Source organism: Hylobates moloch, unplaced genomic scaffold (assembly GCF_009828535.3).
Source record: "Hylobates moloch isolate HMO894 unplaced genomic scaffold, HMol_V3 SCAFFOLD_36, whole genome shotgun sequence".
Taxonomy (NCBI): Eukaryota; Metazoa; Chordata; class Mammalia; order Primates; family Hylobatidae; genus Hylobates; species Hylobates moloch.
The window spans coordinates 2094834-2115744 of NW_026652311.1; the positions used below are offsets into that span (position 1 = coordinate 2094834).

The following is a 20911-nucleotide window of genomic DNA, read 5'->3' on the forward strand; positions in this document are numbered from 1 at the left end:
CCACACCTAAAAGTGGTTTGGAATTAAATCTATTTATACACATTGTTTATGACGCTCTAGTATAGCGATATATAGCTAAGCATATTCTAAAATATCTCATTTAAGTTAGGTAAGCAGTGACTTATGAATACAAGCCTTTATATGCTAAGCATTCAAAGATTTTTCTTTCATGGAATCAAATATTCAAGAGCCTTAGAAATCATCCAGTTTATACCCTTTCCTTTATATAGGAACAAACTGAATCCACCAAAGGTTTAAGTGCCAGTGCACAGAATCAGTTCACCTAATGCTAAACCAGTGCTTCCAGCACTCTGCTTATTTTCCAAGTAAAAGCAGTAAACAAAAGTAATTTTTCCTTAAAAATAATATTCATATATGCTCAGCAAAAATAAAAAAACCTGTTACCTATCCAGGTCATAGAAGAGAAGTCATCAATGATTCCACTGGAAGCTCAAGCTTTCGCATCTTGCTTTTAACGCGCACTCCACTTGGCCACAAAAGATTTTAAAAATAAGCGAAGTCCCTCCCCATTAAAAAAAATAATTTTGATAACTTACTAAACAATATGGTATCAATTTACTTGTCTTTCGATTCCCAAACAAGTCAATAAACACACAACATTTGCAAGAGCAGATGCTGAATAATTTAGTCAAAAAATAAATATAAAGCTGAATATTTACTTAAAAGGTAGAGTCAACAAGGAAAGAAATTATACTATAATATGATGGTATGATATAGTCACTACCAAAATTGAAGATTATAATAAAATGTTACAGAAAGAGTTGGGTCAAAATTTCAAATTTAAAAATATTAGTCTGTAATAAATCTAAACTATTTTAAAGATGTCATAAGCCCCTTTTCTAATCTAATCATCACTTATTTGTTTTTTGCAATTATGAGATAGGATTTTCTTATATAAAGTAACCCATTCTTTCCTGTACTGATTACAATAAATTTATCATAAGCCTATTCTTACACATACTGTAATCAAGGTAACCAAAGTAAAAATAAAGTTGAATCTGTGCTGACTCCATAAAAGGCAAATTACATGGTCCTCAAATCTTCCCTAGAAATGCTTTAAATGATATAGTAGTAGTATTAACTTCCAGATTTTGACAGAATTCCAGCAAAAACCAGCTTCACGTGTGTGTATACATATTGCATCTAGCACTAAATAAATAAAAAGTCCAAGTTGTAAAATACCATACATAGTATGACTGTATTTTTACAAGTTAACAAAAAGCTAAGTAATATATGCATATATATGCCTGAAAACAGAGGATACAGGAGATGAGTGGTAACTATTAAGACAAGATTGATGGCAGATAGGAAAAGATATAATCTTTTTTTTATCTATCAGTTTTTTGACATATTACAATGAACACGTATTAAAGTACTTTATAATATTTAAAAGTATATAATGAAGTTTTTAAAAGGGTAAGGATATAAACAGATAAAGGACAAAATGTTCTCATAGTTCGCTCTGAGTATGCTGGAATTAAGATATTGTTTTTATCTAAAGTTTCTTACATTAACTGGAACTGTTACAATTTTTTCTTTCTCTACAAAAATAATGATATACTTTAAAAAGTCTTATGCTTTGATAAATTTCACATACTATTTTAACAACGCTATGGGTAAGGGGAAAATGAAAAAAGTGAAACAGAGCAGTTGTGTGCCTTTCTAGAGGTCACACAGTAAAATCACAATATTCTGACTCCTTGTGCTGTGCTCTTCCTAAAATAAATAGGCCGTGTATGTTAAAATTAAATACAGATGCTATTATTCAGTGGCAAATGGTAATAGGCGTGATTAAAGATAGCACTGTGGCAAAGGTGTTCTCCATCTTAACTCCTAACAGAAAACAGTGCTGTTATCCCTGTTGCTAGTTCTCTCTCTACAGTTACTTAAGTTAGATCCCAAGAAAGCCCCTGAAATAACTACTAGGTACCACATGGGATGCCCTGCAATGAAGGTAAGCCTACAGTGTTTTGAACCCTAATACAAAAAACAATAATAAGAATACAATATTCAGTTACTGCAGTAGTTTCAAGAAGGTCTGATTTTCAGACCCTTAAGTAATGAGAAGTGGGAGTTACTTTAATGCATTTAGAATATTTAGTTTTACTTTAAAAAGCTTTAATAACCTCAGGTGCATAAAAGTCAAAAAAAGTTATTTATATTAAACATAATTCTGAGACTATTAACAATATCATGAAAATTGCATGACATCTTGTCCTTTTTTTTAAACGTCAGCCTGCCACCATTTCCCCTCCATTTTAAAAACCATTGTGCCTTATAATAAAACACACAGATCTTTCCCTAGAGGGTGAAAGGAGGGATTGGGGAAGGGCAGAGAAGGGCCCAAGTTCATGCTACTTGAATGACTGGACAATATTAATCATTTATTACAGAATCAATTTTCAATAAACTTGTAACTCATCAAAATGTATCAGAGAAATGGATCACTTGACATGGCACTGTTTATGACTAGATTATATGCCAGTCCTCAGATTTAAGATCTGTAAACTGCCTAAGAAATTATGACAGTAATATGACATTAACATGACATTAATATTTTATCCACATTAAAGGTATTTTAATTTGCACACATTCATAGGACGCACTGTCTGTTAAAAGGAAAGAGAAAGATTTATGGAATTGGTCTTGTAGAAAGAAGAAAAACATGCTGTTTCATCTCATGATCACAGTTTAAGGAAAGTGTCTGTTTTAATATGTAGTTTTTCCCTAAACCTCAAATGTATATTGTCTTGGGTGAGAAAAATATATTAAAATGTTGGGAGAAAGGTATCTATTATGCTGAAATCCTTAAATAGTGACATGAGCTAATAAATATTTTTAATCAGTGTTTAATAAATTTATTGAGTATATAGGTAACATCAGTGCATTTTGAGATAATATATTCTCAAACTCATTTAGACAAATGTCAAATACATATTTTCAGAACACAGTAAGAAAATATGAAGCTACAACTGAAATATTTAAAATGTTACAGATGAAAGTTTAGAGTTTATAATCTATTTTTGCATTTTCTAGCTCATGCTGTACATTAACTGAATCCCCAAAAGTATGACAATGATCCATTAACTGTGTTTATGCTTGTGTTAAACAGAACTATTAGTCTGAAAACCGAAATACAGCAGTTTGATTTTCAAGTCCTATGTAAAACAGTCTAAAACAGAAAGGAAAGGGCTTTTATTGGAACCTGATAGTTATTGATGAATACCTAATAGCAATGGGCCTGCCTACATTTCTGGCAAGCAGAATTATATTCTTATAAACCACTGATGGGCTAAACAAACTATTAATGACAGTGGCTTTTCAACATTTAAAATGGTGAGACTGTGTTACTTGACCACAAGGACAAGTAGGTCATTACTCTCAAATGTTATACAATATAAGAAACATAAATGAGACCTCTGTGGAGAGACAAAACCCACAGGTATGGCTCCAGAGTTCTTTTGCTATTCAGCTATTAATAGAAAACAAATCCCACTTAAAGCTGTAAACACTTGTAACCCTTTTCACTAAAAGATGTATTATCATTCATTTAATTTCCCACTTAAAGCTTAACAAGGTATTATTAGTCCTAGCGTCCAACACCAGTCCTGAAAAATACAACTTAACATCTGAACCAAAAATTTGAAAACAAATGTCTGTTACTCTTGCAAGATAAGATGAATTTTTTGCCCCTCTATAAACTTTCTAGAGTACCTCCTTCCCCTGGGTTTATGAACACCCAACCAATCATTCATAGGGAGCAGAATAATACTCAATGAATACAATGAAAACATCTAGATTCTTCTCCAGATTCAGAAGGCCTTCTTCATTGGACACATGTCTCTCAATTTAATGCCTTTTAATGTATTTTTCTTCCTGGTGGTCACTGAACCAGCAGCACTAACCTTGCTTAGGAGCTCGTTGAAATGCATAATTTCAAATCGTGCCCCAGACCCAAAGAATCAGAATGTGCTTTAAGCAAGAATCCCAGGTGACTCACATGTACATTAAAGATGGTGAAGCACTGCCCCAGATCACCCTGTACAGTTACTACAAGCCACTTCTATTTATTTGACTTTCAGAAAAGAGAACAAAGGAAGCTTTAGAAACATCATACTGATCAGGATAATTCATTTCATTCCTTGCCAAAGGGGGCATAGCACAGCTGTCCTTCTTTCAAGCCAGTAACAACTCACAAAACTATTTTGACCTAAAAAAGTAACAATTTTTCATACAGCTCAACTTAATATTTTCTGATCTAAATCCTTCTCCCAAGAGAAAAGGATAGCATCATTTTTATAGTTTGGTTATAAAATAATAATAGCTGTATTGTCATCAAATGGCAAGGCTCTATCTCCTGTATTTTTTTCTTAATTGGAAAAATAAAAATGTGTTGACTTCATTAAACCCCTCAGCTGAAAGTAAACATTTTAATCCCCATTCAGTAGTCCAATAAGCGTCACTACTCACTACATTATCCAGAACTTTAAAACATAATGGTAGAAAAAACCTGGAGTCGCCGGGCACAGTTGCTTATGCTTGTAATCCCAGCATTCTGGAGGCCGAGGAGGGCGGATCATCTGAAGTCAGGAGTTCGAGGCTAGCCTGGCCAACATGGTAAAATCATGTTGGTCTCTACTAAAAATATAAAAATTAGCCGGGCATGGTAGCCAGTGCCTGCAGTCCCAGCTACTCAGGAGGCTGAGACAGCAGAATCACTTGAACCTGGGAGGTGGAGGTTGCAGTGAGCCAAGATTGCACCACTGCTCTCCAGCCTGGAAGACTGACAAGACTCCCATCTCAAAAAAAAAAAAAAAAAAAGAAAGAAAAAAGAAAAAACATGGAGTCAGCAACCTTTGATAGAACAAGAAGAACTTAGAGTCAACTTTCTACAATTTTAGAGCAGCAATTTAAAAAAAAAAAAGTCAGGGGCAACATCTAATAACCACCCACCTCCACTCCTTCAACCCTTCTGTGATAACAGACACAACCCTGGGGTTATGATCAGAAGGCCTTTCATCTATAAATGATTACTCATCAAATTAAAAAAATGATTTTCTTAAGTTCATTACAAAATCTAATTAAGCACAACATTATAAGCAGTGTTTTCACTCATTTCCTTTAAGCCTTAAAAAATGTTATAGGCACTGAGCTATGACATAAACCCACTGAATATGCAGCATTACTTCTTGGGACCTGAGGGTCAAGAGAAACCTATGCACACGTGAAGCATGTGCTACCTGTTGTGCTGTTAGCAATAAACCACTTTGCCTCTGACCCAGGAATCTCATATCTTCTGCCAGCATCTATACAACTGTGGAAGCCATGCAAGTAGGCTAAAATCTCAGACCCTTAATAAAGAAACACAATAAATATAATGATACACACAGTAATTTTTCCAGGATATAATGTTAAGCAAAAAAAAAAAAAAAGGAAAAAAAATACACACGCCACACACACACACACACACACAGTTTAACCAAAAAAACAAAAACAACAACAACAAAAAAAACCAAAAAAACAAAGGATTAATAATAAACCAGAAGTCAATAAAATTGGCTATTTATTTACAAGGGGTGAAAGAGAACAGGCTAGAAAGCAAGAGAGTGACACACCTCTCTGAGAATACCACTGTGTATAATTTTGACCTCTGGAAGTATGTTAACATCATACATGTTCAAAGATAATTAAATCAATAGGAATGGGGACAAAGACACCTAAATTGAATGCAAACAGAAACAAATAAATGCAACTATATTTCAAATGAATAACATAACTATATTCATTGGAGAAAGGGAACTGCAAATAAATCTTGAACTCTTTTTAATAGGGTTGTTTTACTCAAAGTATGCTTGTAGCAATTCTAAAACTATTTTATGTGTATTATATGACTGAACAAATGAGTAACTGTATTGGTGTTATTAGGAGTCAGGGTTCTCACTTGTTATAAGAACCTAGAAGCCATCTTGAAAAGATTCTCCCTGATAAATCTGGGACAATCTGACCATCAAAATAAATAAGGAAAGTAACTGACAATAACCTATTTAATAAAATTAAAATCATGAGTCCTTACTCCTGATAAATAGATAAATAAAATAAGGAAGGTGGGCTCTTCCTTACTGTAGAATGCTGGCTGTAACATGGAGGGAGCAGTAGAATTGGAAAATCTGTATTTTGCAATCATCAGACAAGAATCATCAATAGATAACAGAACAACAGCCTTCAAAGTCTCAGTCTAGAACTTTAAAAAGGCATAGGCTTTATGGGTAGTGAACAAGTTTGTGAAAAGAAAAATAAGATGGTATTGGACAGTATATTATAAAAAATTTAAGCTGGGGAGAATGAGATACTAGGACAGTTCTCAAGATCACTTGGCAACATTAAGAGAAAGAAATGATTTAAAAAAAACAGAGAGGCTGAATCAATGGTCTAAGAGATTGTAAAAAACTTAAGTAAAGGAAATCAGTCCTTGAAGAGGTTCCAGGGGAAGAGTCCACTTACCCCACTCTTTTCTCCACAGATCCACACTTGCTTTCCCCTTTTCAGAGTTACATATAACTATATACCAAGAAGAGCATATAAACATATAGTACAAAAACAGAGCAACTATGTTACCTGGTAGCAAGTATAACAAGCGACAAATATAATTTTTCTTAACTTATTAAAATGTATATTGGCTTTTACCCCCTTAGAACAATGCTAATTCTCTATGATAATCTAAGTAAATAATTTTTTAAAAACAAAGACTGAAGAAAGCTATACAAAGAAGAGATTAATTCCAAATGTACAGGATGCTTTCCTTATTTTAATATTATCATATATTTTTAACACTGATCTATTCAAAAATATACTTCTAATTGTATCTGGATATACAGCCAATTCAAAGAAGAGCTACACATATGCTAGAAGGCTCTAAACAATCTGCTCAGCAGTAAAAGGGAGAGACACAAACCTCAGGTGCCCACAGATGCTAGACAGAACAGGTTTCATTAATGCTCAAGCCACAAATTGTGAGTTTAGCTCCATTTTAGGCATGAACCTTTTTAGAAAGGTTTATAAAGGTATTCTTCATAATATCACTGACTTTAATGAGTATTATTAAAGTACAATGCAAGATGGATGAATGGATGGATAAACAGACAGATGGATAGATGAATATATTGTTAATAGTCCACAGTTAGTGGGTCAATTACAACATCAAGTTACAGTCTTTCAAACAACTAAGATAAAATGCATTCAAATCATCTGCTTCTTACTACCTAACTGTATGCTAGACCTGGCTCTTTATTCCCAAAATGCTTATCTTTGAAACATATTTGAGGTATACGACCTGGCTCTCTCATTCCCAAAGTGCTTATCTTTGAAATACATTTGAGGTATGTGACATAAGTAAAAATGAAATATAACTTAGTGTCAAGAATAGAGAAGAATAATTAATATACAATTATTCTTCAATGAGTAGCTATGTTTTATAAAAAGTTTTAAAATATTTTTAGCCAGAGTACTCTTTCTTCAGATGAAATGTTATTTAAAAGTTCAAAAGTTTACAAAATAACTACAAGTGGAACTATTTTGGTTAAAGTGAGTAGTGGAAGTCTGGAGTACCACCTGCTTTGGAGAGCTTTCTGGGCAGCCCAAGGCACAGCTAGAAAACCACTGCTGGATAAAATTATAAGTACAATATAAATGTGTGAAATAGTCACTGAAAATGAGATGCTACTAGTAAGTATAAAACGTATGAAATCTAAACTAGTAAAACATCAAAGCCATTTTTATTTACTGAAGAACACGAACAAAGTAAATATAAAATATTTTTAATAAATAATAATTTACAACAAAAGTATAAAAGACACCTCAGGCCAGGTGACTCACGCCTGTAATTCCAGCATTTTGGGAAGATGAGGCGGGCGGATCACCTGAGGTCAGGTGTTTGAGACCAGCCTGGCTAATATGGTGAAGTGCCATCTCTACTAAAAACACACACAAAAATAGCTGGGTGTCGTTGACGGGCACCTGTAAGTCCAAATACTGGGAGGCTGAGGCAGGACAATCGCTTGAACCTGGGAGGCAGAGTTGCAGTGAGCTGAGATCGCACCACTGCACACTAATCTGGGAGAAAGAGAGAGGCTCCATCTCAAAAAAAAAACAAATAAATAAATAAATAAATAAAAATAAAAAATAAAAGACACCTAATTTTGGCACTATGATAGCTGTTCTTCCTTGTTGTAAGCCCCTAACTGATACTGGAATGTGATGTTACAGATTAACATGTTTATTCTGATGTCCATATGTTCTAAATCTATGTGCTATTATGAAGTGATAAACAGTGGTTCAGGAAATATTTTTAACGATGAAAATAACCATGTTATTTACTAACTTCTGATCCCCAAATACATAGCTCAAATTTTCTATTATATCCTCCTTTTTAATAATTAATCTCTAATTTTTAGGATCACTTTTAAAAGTCTAGATTTCCTCAGTTTCCATTAGCTGTAAAAGAAAAACTAAAAATTCCTTCCAACTATAAAACTGCTATAAGTCAAAATGAAGCTGTCTCTTGCTACTGTTTGCTTTTGTGGAAGCAGAACAAAAATACATTAATAGTTAACAAAGCTACAGTATGATATACAAATGAAGTCTTGCATTAAAAAACTACTTAGACTGTATTTACAAAAGAATCTGTACCATTAATTATTCAACATTTGGATCTGACCAGAAACCAGAGGATGATTCTGTAATGCTCAGTTTAAATGAACTACTTAATGTTGTAATAAACACTCAATACAGTGGGCTCAATGAGTTTCAAACATATTACAATTGTACGGGTTTTCCAATTTTTTGATCAATAACACATTTTAATGCTAAATCAGTTTGAATTTCACTTTTCTCTAAAATGTTTACTTAAACCAAAAATTTTGCATCTCAATTATTTTATATTCTAAATCTGAATGTAGTTTAAACCAATGCATTATTCATAAAGCAAAGACATCAGGAAAGACAAAGCTGTGCACTTCTTTCAAAGCTGCTAAATTGCTAAAACATACCATATTTATGCATGCAATATTTGATTGTGTTTTTCTTAAAACACAAGCTTGTTTTCATCAGATCAAGATACGCCAAAAATTCTACACCAAACAATTTTTGTTTATAATTAAAGCAAGCATCAATCCAAGGATTGTCATCCATTTTATTTCATCTCTACATCAAAAAAAAAAGTAATTTAAAAATTTTTAAATTCCCTTGAAATGATAAGAGAAATGAAAATGTAAGTGCCTTCACATAATAACAGCAAGCTGACCCTTTGGGAAATGGTTGACTTTCTCAATACAAGGTATTCAAAGCTCATTCAAAAGTGTTCATTTAGAATGCAGATATCAAAGATGATGAAATGTTCAAGAGAAAATTAGAACTTACCAGATGTTCTAATCCAGCTTTGATGTTTCCAGATTCCCTAAAATAGAAAAGTAAAAGTTCTAAATAGTTGCTAAATCCTTGTCTGCTTTAATTTGTTTACCTCAAAAATGTTTTATAAACCCTTTTAATTTTTTCATATGTATTTACTTATGTTCATAACACTGTTTTCAAGGACAAAACAGTTTTTATCAAAAGTGAACAGATAATTTATATCAGATTTACCACTAAATTGGTATTTCACTAAAAAAAGTTTCAGATTTTTCAAAGTCAATGAAAAATGTAAAGAACTCACAAACATCATTTTATTCTTCATACAATATCTATTCCTTTCACACTAGCTTTTCTATTAGAAATTTTATTATATTATTATTTCCAACATTTATTATGAAAATGTTCAAATTTACAGATTCTATCCACCACCCAGATTCTATAACTCACATTTTATTATATTTGGTTTCTCAAATATCCATCCATCAATGGTTGCATTTTTATAAAAAGAATGTACACATAAAGAATACATTAGTGAGTACACAGCTAAATAACTAAATCTTAACCTATTTTCTCCTGTCATTAATTTTATGAATTTAATGCACACTACAAATCAGGACCCAAGATCATTTTAACATTAAAAAAGAAAATATCACCAAAGAAAACATAAACATCAAATATCATGATATATTTTAAGTATTAAATTTCCTGCTTTTTACTGTAAAAGAGACTGCTTATGGAACTAAAAATACAAGTATCTGTACATGTAGCAAACATAATTTAAATATAGATTTGTTGAAATGTGGCAAATAGTTAAATTTTTTCTGATTTCAATCTGTACTAATTTATTTGTGACAAATGAACTTTGGCTTTTCTCATTCTGATCAAGCAATATTTTAGTTCCATTCTAAGTACCAAGCATTACCTTTTTTAACAAGAAATTACAATCCTACCACATTGCAGAAAGTAATTATTAATATAAATCCTCCAACAATAAACAACATTATTATATTCATGATGTTTAATCTTCTCCCCACATCTCCTCACTTCTCTGAGGGGTCTCAACTTTCTTTTCTATTTCTGTCTTCTATTTTTTCTTTGCCAAAGATATACTTACCTGTTTCCTTTGTCTTGCTATACTATCTTTCCAAATTTCTCCATTTTTATTCCCTTCAGATTTGCTGCTGGAAAACTGTACTCATGGCTTCTAACCTTTGCTCTCACTGCCCAGTCTGATATATTAAATTCCCACTTCTACTGATTAGCACTAATTTTCAGCCATTCTCTTCTGTATTTCCTGCTTCTGGCAATCTTAGCAAAACTATATATTCAATGTTTAGATATTTAATGGTTTCTGAAACTCATTATTTAATCTCTAATGTCTGCAGTCCTACTGACAAATGATAGGAATAAATTACTGCAAGGTGTGAGAGAAGGCTACTATCTATATAAATAATTATTTTATACTTTATCATTATAAAACCAATGCATTTATCGGAGCTGGAAGTCTAATGAATCTTTACATTTTCACAAGAACATTCAAATATAGTTATTTGCATAACTTAAAATTTAAACCAAAAAGTATTAACATATAGTGAAACATCTGAACAGGGCAACATAGATGTGTGTATGCACACGTGCGCGCGCGCGCACACACACACACACACACACACACACACACGAAATAAAATTAAGTCTTCCTCCCATCACTGACTCCCAGTTCTCAATCTTGGTTTATCCTTCTGAAGATATTCTATGCACTCGTGTGTGTGTGTGTGTGTGTGTGTGTGTGTGTGTGTGTGTCTTTCTCCCTTCTATGTTTGTTGAAATCCACAACAGAAGCATATTATACACTCTGTTTCGTATCTTCACTTGGTAATCTATTTTAGAGTCTGTGCTATATAATATACATCTACTTCACTTTCTCCCACAGCTACATTGTCACAAAATGGTTCTTATTAGAAAATAATATTGCAATATAAAAAGAACAAAAATGATCAGATTCAAAGTTAAGTCTATACTTTATTATCTGAAATAGCTGGGGCTAGACATGCTTTATCAGAATATTTCAGATTTTAGAAAGGTTAAGGTATGTCATACAACGGTGCCAGGAGGGTCTGATGCAGCATCTCATCATCATACACGTTAATAATTCTGAAAGAAAGATATTAATGTCCACACAAAATGGGATAAACAAAGACTGTAAATAGCTTCATTTCAGGGTAGGTTTGCTGTCAACTGTGTCTGCCACAATCTTAGGGAAAATCACTTAATTTTCTGAGATACCTGTATTTTAGAATGAGGACAAGAAACTGTTCTTTAAAACAAAAAGACAATGTAGACTACTGCTTTGCCATGTTTCTAAGTAATTCTTGAAATTAAAAGATATTTATAAAATGTTTTGAATGGCATGGCTGAGAGAAAACTAGTCATCATTCTTGGCACATTCCCTTTCCTTCACTATCAAATATAACCAAATGTAGTCAACCATAGGGCCCTGGCTATTCCAACATCCTTAATTATCATTAGACTTAACTATTTCTTTCTATCTTCACAGCTTTTATGTTATTCCAGTCCATCATCCTTTCTCCATAAATTGCTGCAATAGTCTCTTATTGAATGCCAGTAGTTCCTGCCTTGTCCCATGTCAATTCATTTTCCATTAACACAGCAAAATCTTTCTAAAATATAAACTTAATCATGTCAATTCTCTTCTTAAAATCTACAGTATCCTACCATACTGCAGTTTACCTATTCCCTCTGTTATCTTGTCAAAGCTACATTACATGAAAAGTAACAACAGCAGCCACAACAAACTACTAACCTGGTTTCACTCACCAATGAACTACTTTCACCCTCTACCTAAAATGCTCCTTTTCTCCCAACCTCCTCTAATCTTCCCTGTCTAACAAAAATCCATCCTTCAGGACTCATCCTAAACCATTCTTCAATTCGGGAAACCTTCTCCTTGTCCCACAAATTATGTAATGAATTCTTCCTATATGTTTCCATTAACACTCTGGGCATGTCCCATCACAGAATTGATCACAGTATTTTATAAATGCCTATTTACTTTCCTACTTACACCAGTGAAGTGAAAACTCCTTGACGATATGCATTCCATCTTTTTAATTTTTATATTCCAGCACCCAATACAATGACTGAATCAATATATTTAAGGATATGACATCTGAATCACAAGACAAGCTTGGGTACAGAGTCAGTAGCAACCAGCTCAGGTCTCTGAGCAGTACTACTCAGCCCCACTCTATCTCCAACCCATGTAAAGAGCAAGGCAATTTGCAACACTGAGTGGCTGCCTGAGATAAAACAGTAGTATTAGGAGGAAGGCACAGGTGCCTGTATGTGCATGAACATGTGTAGGGTGTGGGTGGTTATTTATTTATTTATCTTTTTACTGTTTTTGAGGGTGTGGGAGCCACAATGGGGAAAGTAGTTGAGGCTAAACTAGAACACTAGAGGTTGTCCACTCTAGTTTTTAAATTAGCCTAGAGAAGCACAAGTCAGATCTTAGGTTTTTACCCCTCCTTTTAGATTAAAATTACTATCCAAGGCAGCTAAATGCTGTTAGGAAAAAAAAAGATGAACCCACAAGGAAAATTTTAAGATGTATAAACCAGAATTTAAAAAAATAATAATCTTACCCAGAGAAAACAGAATAAACTAAACAAGAATGTAAACATAATAACATCTTCAAAGAGATGATTTTTAGAAATGTAAGTATGAAAATGAAGTTATGAAAAAGAACCAATATATGATAGTGGGTATTACAAACATAATCATTTGAAATAAAGAATTCAGAGGATGGATTGAAAATACAATAGATACAGACAGAGGATGAATTAATAAGCTGGAAAACTGGGTAGAAGAACTATTGCAGAAGGCATAGGGAGGGGGCAAAAAGACAAGACAAATAATTGATAGAATTAAGAACAGGAGTAGAAGTCTTAACATCTATATAATGAGAATCCTAGAAGGAGGATTAAAAAAAATGGAAGAGAAGAAATATTTGAGGAAATAATGACAGATTTCCCAGATATAAAAATATTCAAATCTCAGGTTGAAAGGGCACATAGGGTGCTGAAAGGGTGTTTAAAAATCTGCAGCGAAACACATTATACAGACATTTAAGACTATAATGGATTAAGAGAAAAGTCAAAAAGCTTCTGGAATGAAAAAGGAGACCCCTACACAAAGGGAGAATATCACTGATATTAGATTTCCCAACACTACAGTGAAGACAAGAAGACAACGGAGTAATAACAACTCTCAAGATAAAATGTTACAGGAAAAGAACTGTGAACCAAGAATTAACATATAGCTAATAAACTATTATTTAAATACAAAGAAATATAAAGAAATTCTCAGCATACAAGGTTTCAGAAACTTCACCACAAAAAGACATCATTTAAAAGAAGTCTTGAAGAATATAATGCAGGTAAGAAGATAAATTCAAGAAGAATCAACAAGGTAAGGCAAGTAAAGGATGGCCTAGAATTGAGCAATTATTGTAATCTAAGTAATCAACAACTATAAAGAAAACTAGAGAAAATTCACCCATAATCATCTGGAATTGAAATCCCAGAAAAGATTTTCAGATTGGATAAAAACCAAAATCCAGCAATGTATTATTTACAAAAGACACATAATACAAAACGATTCAGAAGGGTTTCCCAAAAAAAGGTTTCCCATAAAACCAGGCAAATATGGACCAAAAGAAAGCTGGGGCAGTAAGTTTAATCGTTTAATGACAAAATACATTTAAGTCCCCTGCTCCCATATATGTATTATGTATGTATGTATACATATGAATGTATGTATATATTAGGAAAAGAAGGTAATTTTAGGTAATATATACATATATGACAGTCAGGGACTTAAGTATATTCTAGTCTAGGGAAAGATAAACCAAGAAGTTTTCATTTATATCTGGAAGGTTTGCATATACATAAAGCTTAACACATATCACATTGGGACACCTAAGTTTAAGCCAGTTCTCCATGATAATCAGTTTTCTTTACTTTTACTTTGGTCAGAAAGATAAGGAAGAACGACCACCTCAAAACAACACAGGTAAAGTATCATGAGTACATAAATACAACACAAAACAGTATGACATATAATACTGGTTTTAGAAGCAGAGTGCCTATACTCAAATTTAAACACTACTACAAAATAGTCCTGTGAGCTTGAGTAATAATCCAACTTTTCTCAACCTCAGATTGTCCACCTATGATGTGAGGCTTACTTGCCTTACCTAACACACAAGGTTGCTGTGAAAGAGTAAGAAGGATAATGTACATGAAGATAAAAAAGAAACTAAAGAAATGTTATTATGATGGAGGGCATTTAAACACAAAAATATTAAAAGTGATTCTAAAAGTTTTAATGAATTTGAAAAAACAGAAAGGCAATATCCAAGACAGTGACAGAAGGATCTTACAACAAATGGTATAAAACCTGTCCTCTTTAGTGGTCTGTCTCTTGGGTTGTCCCTGTCATGACTTCATCAATATTTGTGCAACTCCTTTTGCCCTGTGCTGAAAGCAGACTTAATTCAATTATAGGTCTCGAAACTGATAAAATGGTCCTGAAGTGGAAAATGGGAAGAGATTATTGGCAAATGAATAAAGATTTGTATCGAACTAACACACAGGAGTACAGCAGGTCTTTTTTTAATCATTCCCTGTCTTAAATCTTCTGGGAACCATGAGTTTCCCTTCCCCTCATGCAGCACATCGATTTCTGAATTAGACTGCAATATTAAATAATTAATATACTTGCCATGATTGATGTTCTGCATTAGTTGAATATTAGGTTATCAATCAAAATCCACTTGGTTTAATGTAATAATATTGAAAAAGTGTCACAGGCTGTTCATCCAATTTGTAGTTGAGGCAGCACAGATAGTAATGTTGGCATAACACAAGGCTCTAAAGCAGGAAATGCAGTGGCTCAACATGTATGAAGCAGACATTTTAAAACTAACTGGGACAAGACTGAGGTTTTCCTAAATAAACCAGGTGGCACCTGATAGTTTTAATCTTAGGAGTGAGAAGATGCCATGTATCAATCATGCCATGGCAGGCAAGAAAAAAATTAAAAGTAGGTATTACTTTCCTTTGTTACAAACAAATTTCATTATTTTTTCAAAAGAAATATACTCTAAGTCTAAAAACTATTGCTATAATAAAGCTTATGTCCTCTTAAGAAATTTGTAAACAAAAAGACTAAGATTTTGTAGATCTAGTCTTACCAGAAAGTCATTGACTTTTCTTTCCTTTTCTTAAAACAGAAGAACAGTATCAATCATACCAATGAATATTCAGGTTTTTTAGTTGTCTAGAGGAATTGGGTTAAGGAGCCACACTTAATAATGATATTTATTTTGAAAAAATACTATTCTTTCTGATGATAGCAATTTCCCTTACTATCAATATTTTGCATCTACATTTGTCAAAACATAAGCTTAGGAAAATAACTTAAATTACTTGATTCTCCCAGTAAAGTAATGACAATTTTTCTCATCATTCCCTATTATCTCAATCCAAAATCTATTATGGATTTACTTATAAAAGTGATTACTTAAAAACAAATTTAAGAAACAAAAGACATCTAAAAGAAAAGTGACTTTTTTGGGGGGATGAGTAGAAACTTAACAAAATAAATATAACTAAAACCATTTCAAAGAGCAAGCCAAAATTCCAGTGAGGGTTTAGTTGTAAAATACTCATAAACCATAAATCACATAACTAATTGAAGTAGCATTAAAATATCATTCCACTGAACAAGTCCTTGGTAAATAAAAGATTAAATATAATTATAATCACTAATGTATTATCCTATGTGAAAATGTGTACATATACAGTAATTATGAAAAATGGAGTTAACTATTAAAAATAATTTTTTAAGAGATATTCTGTCACCCAGGCTGCAATGCAATAGCAATATCTAGTTAGACTCTAACTCCTGGGCCCAAGTGGCCCTCCATCCTCAGGCTCCCAAGTAGCTATGACCACAGGCATGTGCCACCACACTCAGCTAATTTTTTTCTTATTTTTTGTAGAGATAGGTAGGGTCTCACTATGTTGTCCAAGCTGGTCTTGAACTTCTAGCCTCAAGTGGCCCTCCCACATCAGCCACCCAAAGAACTGGAATTACAGGTGTGAGCCACTGCACCTGGCCAAAATAAAAAGGTACAGTAGATTTTTTTGTCATGAACTAAACATATTATTTTAAAAGATTAGTATGCTGCAGTTTTCTATGGATATAAGAGCTAAGATCATAGTTAATTTTGTATTCTTTTCTTTCATAAAGCAAAACCTACAGGAGTTGGATTTTTACATGATGTCACTGAAGGCTTATAAAAGCCTGACTACATACATTATTACAAATCTACATTTTCCATCTCAAACAATAATGAAAACATTTTTGTTTATCATGCATTAGATTTTCTTACGTATGAAATGTTATTGATGAATAAAAAGAATGGCAAAATATAAATCTAAGAAAAAGCTGAGTTCTGCCAGGCGTGGTGGCTCACGCCTGTAATCCTAGCACTTTGGGAGGCCGAGGTGGGCAGATCACGAGGTCAGGAGATGGAGACCATCCTGGCTAACACGGTGAAACCCCATCTCTACTAAAAAAAACACAGAAAATTAGCCGGGCGTGGTGGCAGGTGCCTGTAGTCCCAGGTACTCGGGAGGCTGAAGCAGGAGAATGGTGTGAACCTGGGAGGCGGAGCTTGCAGTGGGCCGAGATCACGCCACTGCACTCCAGCCTGGGCGACAGAGCTCAAAACAAAACAAAACAAAACAAAAAAAGCTGAGTTCTAATTTCAGCTCTACTATTTACTAATGGTCTTTGTTCAGTTATATATTTCTCAAATTTTTCTCACCTTACATTCAAAATCACAGATTAACAAGATAATCAGCATATAATATAGAAGTCACTCAGTAAATACTGGTTCAATACAACAGCCTAATAATGGACCAATTGACTACACTCCACTTCCAAAATAAAATCTTTATATAAGTTTTATCTTTTTTAATTGCCTTGAAATCCATTTCAACTGTAATACCTATAAATGAAAGTCAGTCTCATTTTCAAACATCAAATCTTGGATGGATGGATGGATGGATGGATGGATGGATGGATGGATGGATAGACAGATAGATAAATTTTGGCTAGTATCCAATAGAACACTACAGATATCCTGATATAAGCACATTCTTATGTTCTATTAGCAAGAAGGTACACTGTTGGGAAAAGCAAGCAAAAATAATTTCTATTTTTGTATTTTAACTCAATTTTAAAAAATGCTTAATGTCAGTACTCTGATCTACAAAGATCTTCCTGAAATTCTCAGTTTCTGCTTCTCAGGTTTGGTTAGAATTCTTAGCACTTTTCTCTTGATTGGTGAACACCTTGCAAATTAGTGGCTCTAAATGAATATTCTTATGTTACTATAGTTCAGAATGATGGTTTCCAGATGTTTGCATTTTACAAGTAGTTTTCGATCTGACTGATTATTATCGGTAATAAATAAAGCTCTAGAACTTATAAATCATTTGCACAGATAAGTCTACCATAGTAACAACATTTAAGTGTTTTGTTTTCTTTTTAAGATCCTTTAGTTTTATAGACAAATATTAGTGAGCATCCACTATGTCAAGACAAGTTTAAATTAAATATATTAAACAGCCAAGGACTTATGATACACACTTGGCTTATTCCAACGGGAAGCTGAACACTTAAGTTAGTATGGATCAGTTATGCCACTTAAAACCAGTCAAGTAAACAGAGTTCACAGAAAGGGTCTACAGGGGAAAGAGAAGAGATTTCAGTATTTCTGAAGTCATGCTCTAGATAACAGTTGCAAACAAAGGAAAACTAAAAATTTGTCATCAGTAGATCTGATGTAAAAGAACCAATAAAAGAGGTTATTTTAGACACAAGAGAAATTATAGCAGAAACAGACTTGAAATGTCAAGGTGAAAGTACAACAGCAATGTTATTTACTGAGCTCCCTTAGCTCCACAATAAATTCTGAGGGTATAATAAAAACAATAACAACACAAACATCATCAACAGAAAAAAAGCAATAAAAAATATGGTACCTATGCCTTACATGTTAAAAACTGTGTTGTCAAACCAAGGCTAGTACAGTCAGCCCTCCCTATCTGTGAATCCACAACAATCAAGTCAACTAACCACAGATCAAAAATATTTGGGGGGGGGCGGCGGGGGCAGGGAACGTGCATCTATATTGAACATGTGCAGAGTTTTTATTCTTGACATTATTCCCTAAACAATACAGTATAACAACCACTCACATAACATTTAAGTTGTACTAGGTATTATAAGCAATCTAGATATAATACATAAATTATAGACAAATACTATGCCATTTTATATGAGGGACTTAAGAATCCATAGACTTTGGTATGTGCAGTAGGTCCTGGAATCAATATCTCACAGATACCGGGGGAAGATGGTATATAAAATAGTTAATGTCCAATCCAGGCAGGGAAAGGGCATGTGATACATGCTACCTATCTGGTACTTCCCACACGCAGGACAAACATTCATAATCAATGACAACTCTCTTTCCAACTTAGGCCAGGTGCAACTCAACACATTTTAGTAAGGAGTCATGGCCAGTTGTCTGGAGTTAGCAGGTGAGATGCAAGCTATTCACCATCACCCCCCACTTCAACCCACGCTCTTGACCTTGTTCAAGGAAAGTTCATAAAAAGGAAAAATGACCAGATGTGTTAGAGTGGTTGGAAAAGATTTCAAAGAGAAGGGTAATTTTAGCTAGATCCTGAAGGATTCATTGTATTTGCGTAGACTGAGTACATAGAAAAGAGGAGGCAGGAAGAGTGAGCTCAAAAGTCCAGCATGACCTGGCAGTGTTCAAGTATGGAGAGTACCCTGCCCAGAGAAGATGTATTAAAAGGTCATAAAACTTTAATTAATTTAAAATAATTTTTATAATGTAAGTTTTTAGGTCCATCACATACAGTTGTGCATGTTGTTCATTATGAAAAAACAAAAAAATCAAGGGGGCAAGTGGAAGCTAAAAGCTATGTGCCCTGGCCAAACAGTATATCCTGGTATGCATCCACAGGAAAAAGGGACATCTTGTATAATATGCACAAAGGTGCCATATGGGCTACAAGTGACCCTGCAAATAATAAATGTTTATTGTAGAAAAATTCAAAATCACATCTGGTTCTAATGAAGAAAAAATAAAAGTCACCTGAAATCCCACTAGCCAAAGATAATAGCTTCAATATGTCCTCGTTTTTTCCTCCAGACATTCTTATGAATACACACAAATACAATTATTTTTCTTATAAAAATGGGACCATGGTTGATTTTTCATATAGCTTAAATTTTTTCACTACTTTACTATATATTATAAATAGCTTCTGGGGGTCAATAATATATTTCCATATAATATTTCAATGTTCGCATACTATTCTGCATACAGATGTACAATAAGCTAACTTACCCCTTATTTTTGGACATTTAGGTTCTTTCTGATTTATCCTTATAAATAAAACTGGGGTATAAGAAAAGAATAATCATTAGATTTAAAAAATCATCGATGATTTTATGTAATGTTTATTTCACTTGGAGAAATGGGGTTAAATAATTTTTATAAGGGGAAATAAACCTAGCATATTTCATCTCCACTATTTAATCATAAATAAATTCATGCGTTCTATTACTTCTAAACAAATACAAATATTTAAATATCAATTAAATTCACATTACAATTATAAATAATCTAAATTTAAATGTAATTTTAAAATACCATTTCTACTTCCAAAAATTCTACTATAAAATTATGTCCCAATAATTTCATAAAAGCAATATATTCCCATATGTAACACAGTCAACAATCCCAAAGAGAAGGTCATAAATATATCCTATTAAGTCTTTAGCTATTAAAACTGAGGGAAAAGGCTACGCTCAGTGGCTCACGCCTGTAATCCCAGCACTTTGGGAGGCTGAGACAAGTGGATCACAAGGTCAGGAGATGGAGACCATCCTGGCTAACACAGTGAAACCCCGTCTCTAATAAAAATACAAAAAATTGGCTGGGTGTGGTGGCACGCAACTATAGTCCCAGCTACTTGGAAGGCTGAGGCAGGAGAATCACTTGAACCCAGGAGGCAGAGATTATAGTGAGCTGAGATCGTGCCACTGCACTCCAGCCTGGGTGACAGTGCAAGACTCCATCTGGGAAAAAAAAAAAAAAAAAAAATTGAGGGAAAAGTGCAACATGTGTATATTTTTCCTGAAAACAGCAAAGTTTGAATAACTCAGAAATTGATTATCCAAGTTTTCAATTATTCAAGTCTTTTGATGATTTTCTCTTTCTTCTGTTGTTTTCTGTTTAACTTCTGTTCTCCTATTTAACTAACAGGAAACTGAAAACTAAGGTGTAATTTTA

At 33.4% G+C, this 20911-nt stretch overlaps 1 protein-coding gene across 5 annotated transcripts in view; it reads right to left on the reverse strand.

Annotated features, from left to right (window-relative positions):
- LOC116463421 (serine/Arginine-related protein 53) overlaps positions 1-20911 on the reverse strand; it is a 453415-nt gene that overhangs the window by 237686 nt on the left and 194818 nt on the right. For all 5 annotated transcript variants that reach the window (XR_009212055.1, XM_058434631.1, XM_058434633.1 and 2 more), the window contains one exon: positions 9436-9472. Coding sequence is in view for 4 of the 5 variants with exons in the window: in XM_058434631.1 (XP_058290614.1) it covers positions 9436-9472 (37 nt within the window). In the remaining variant the exon portion in view is untranslated. The remainder of the gene's footprint in view (positions 1-9435; positions 9473-20911) is intronic.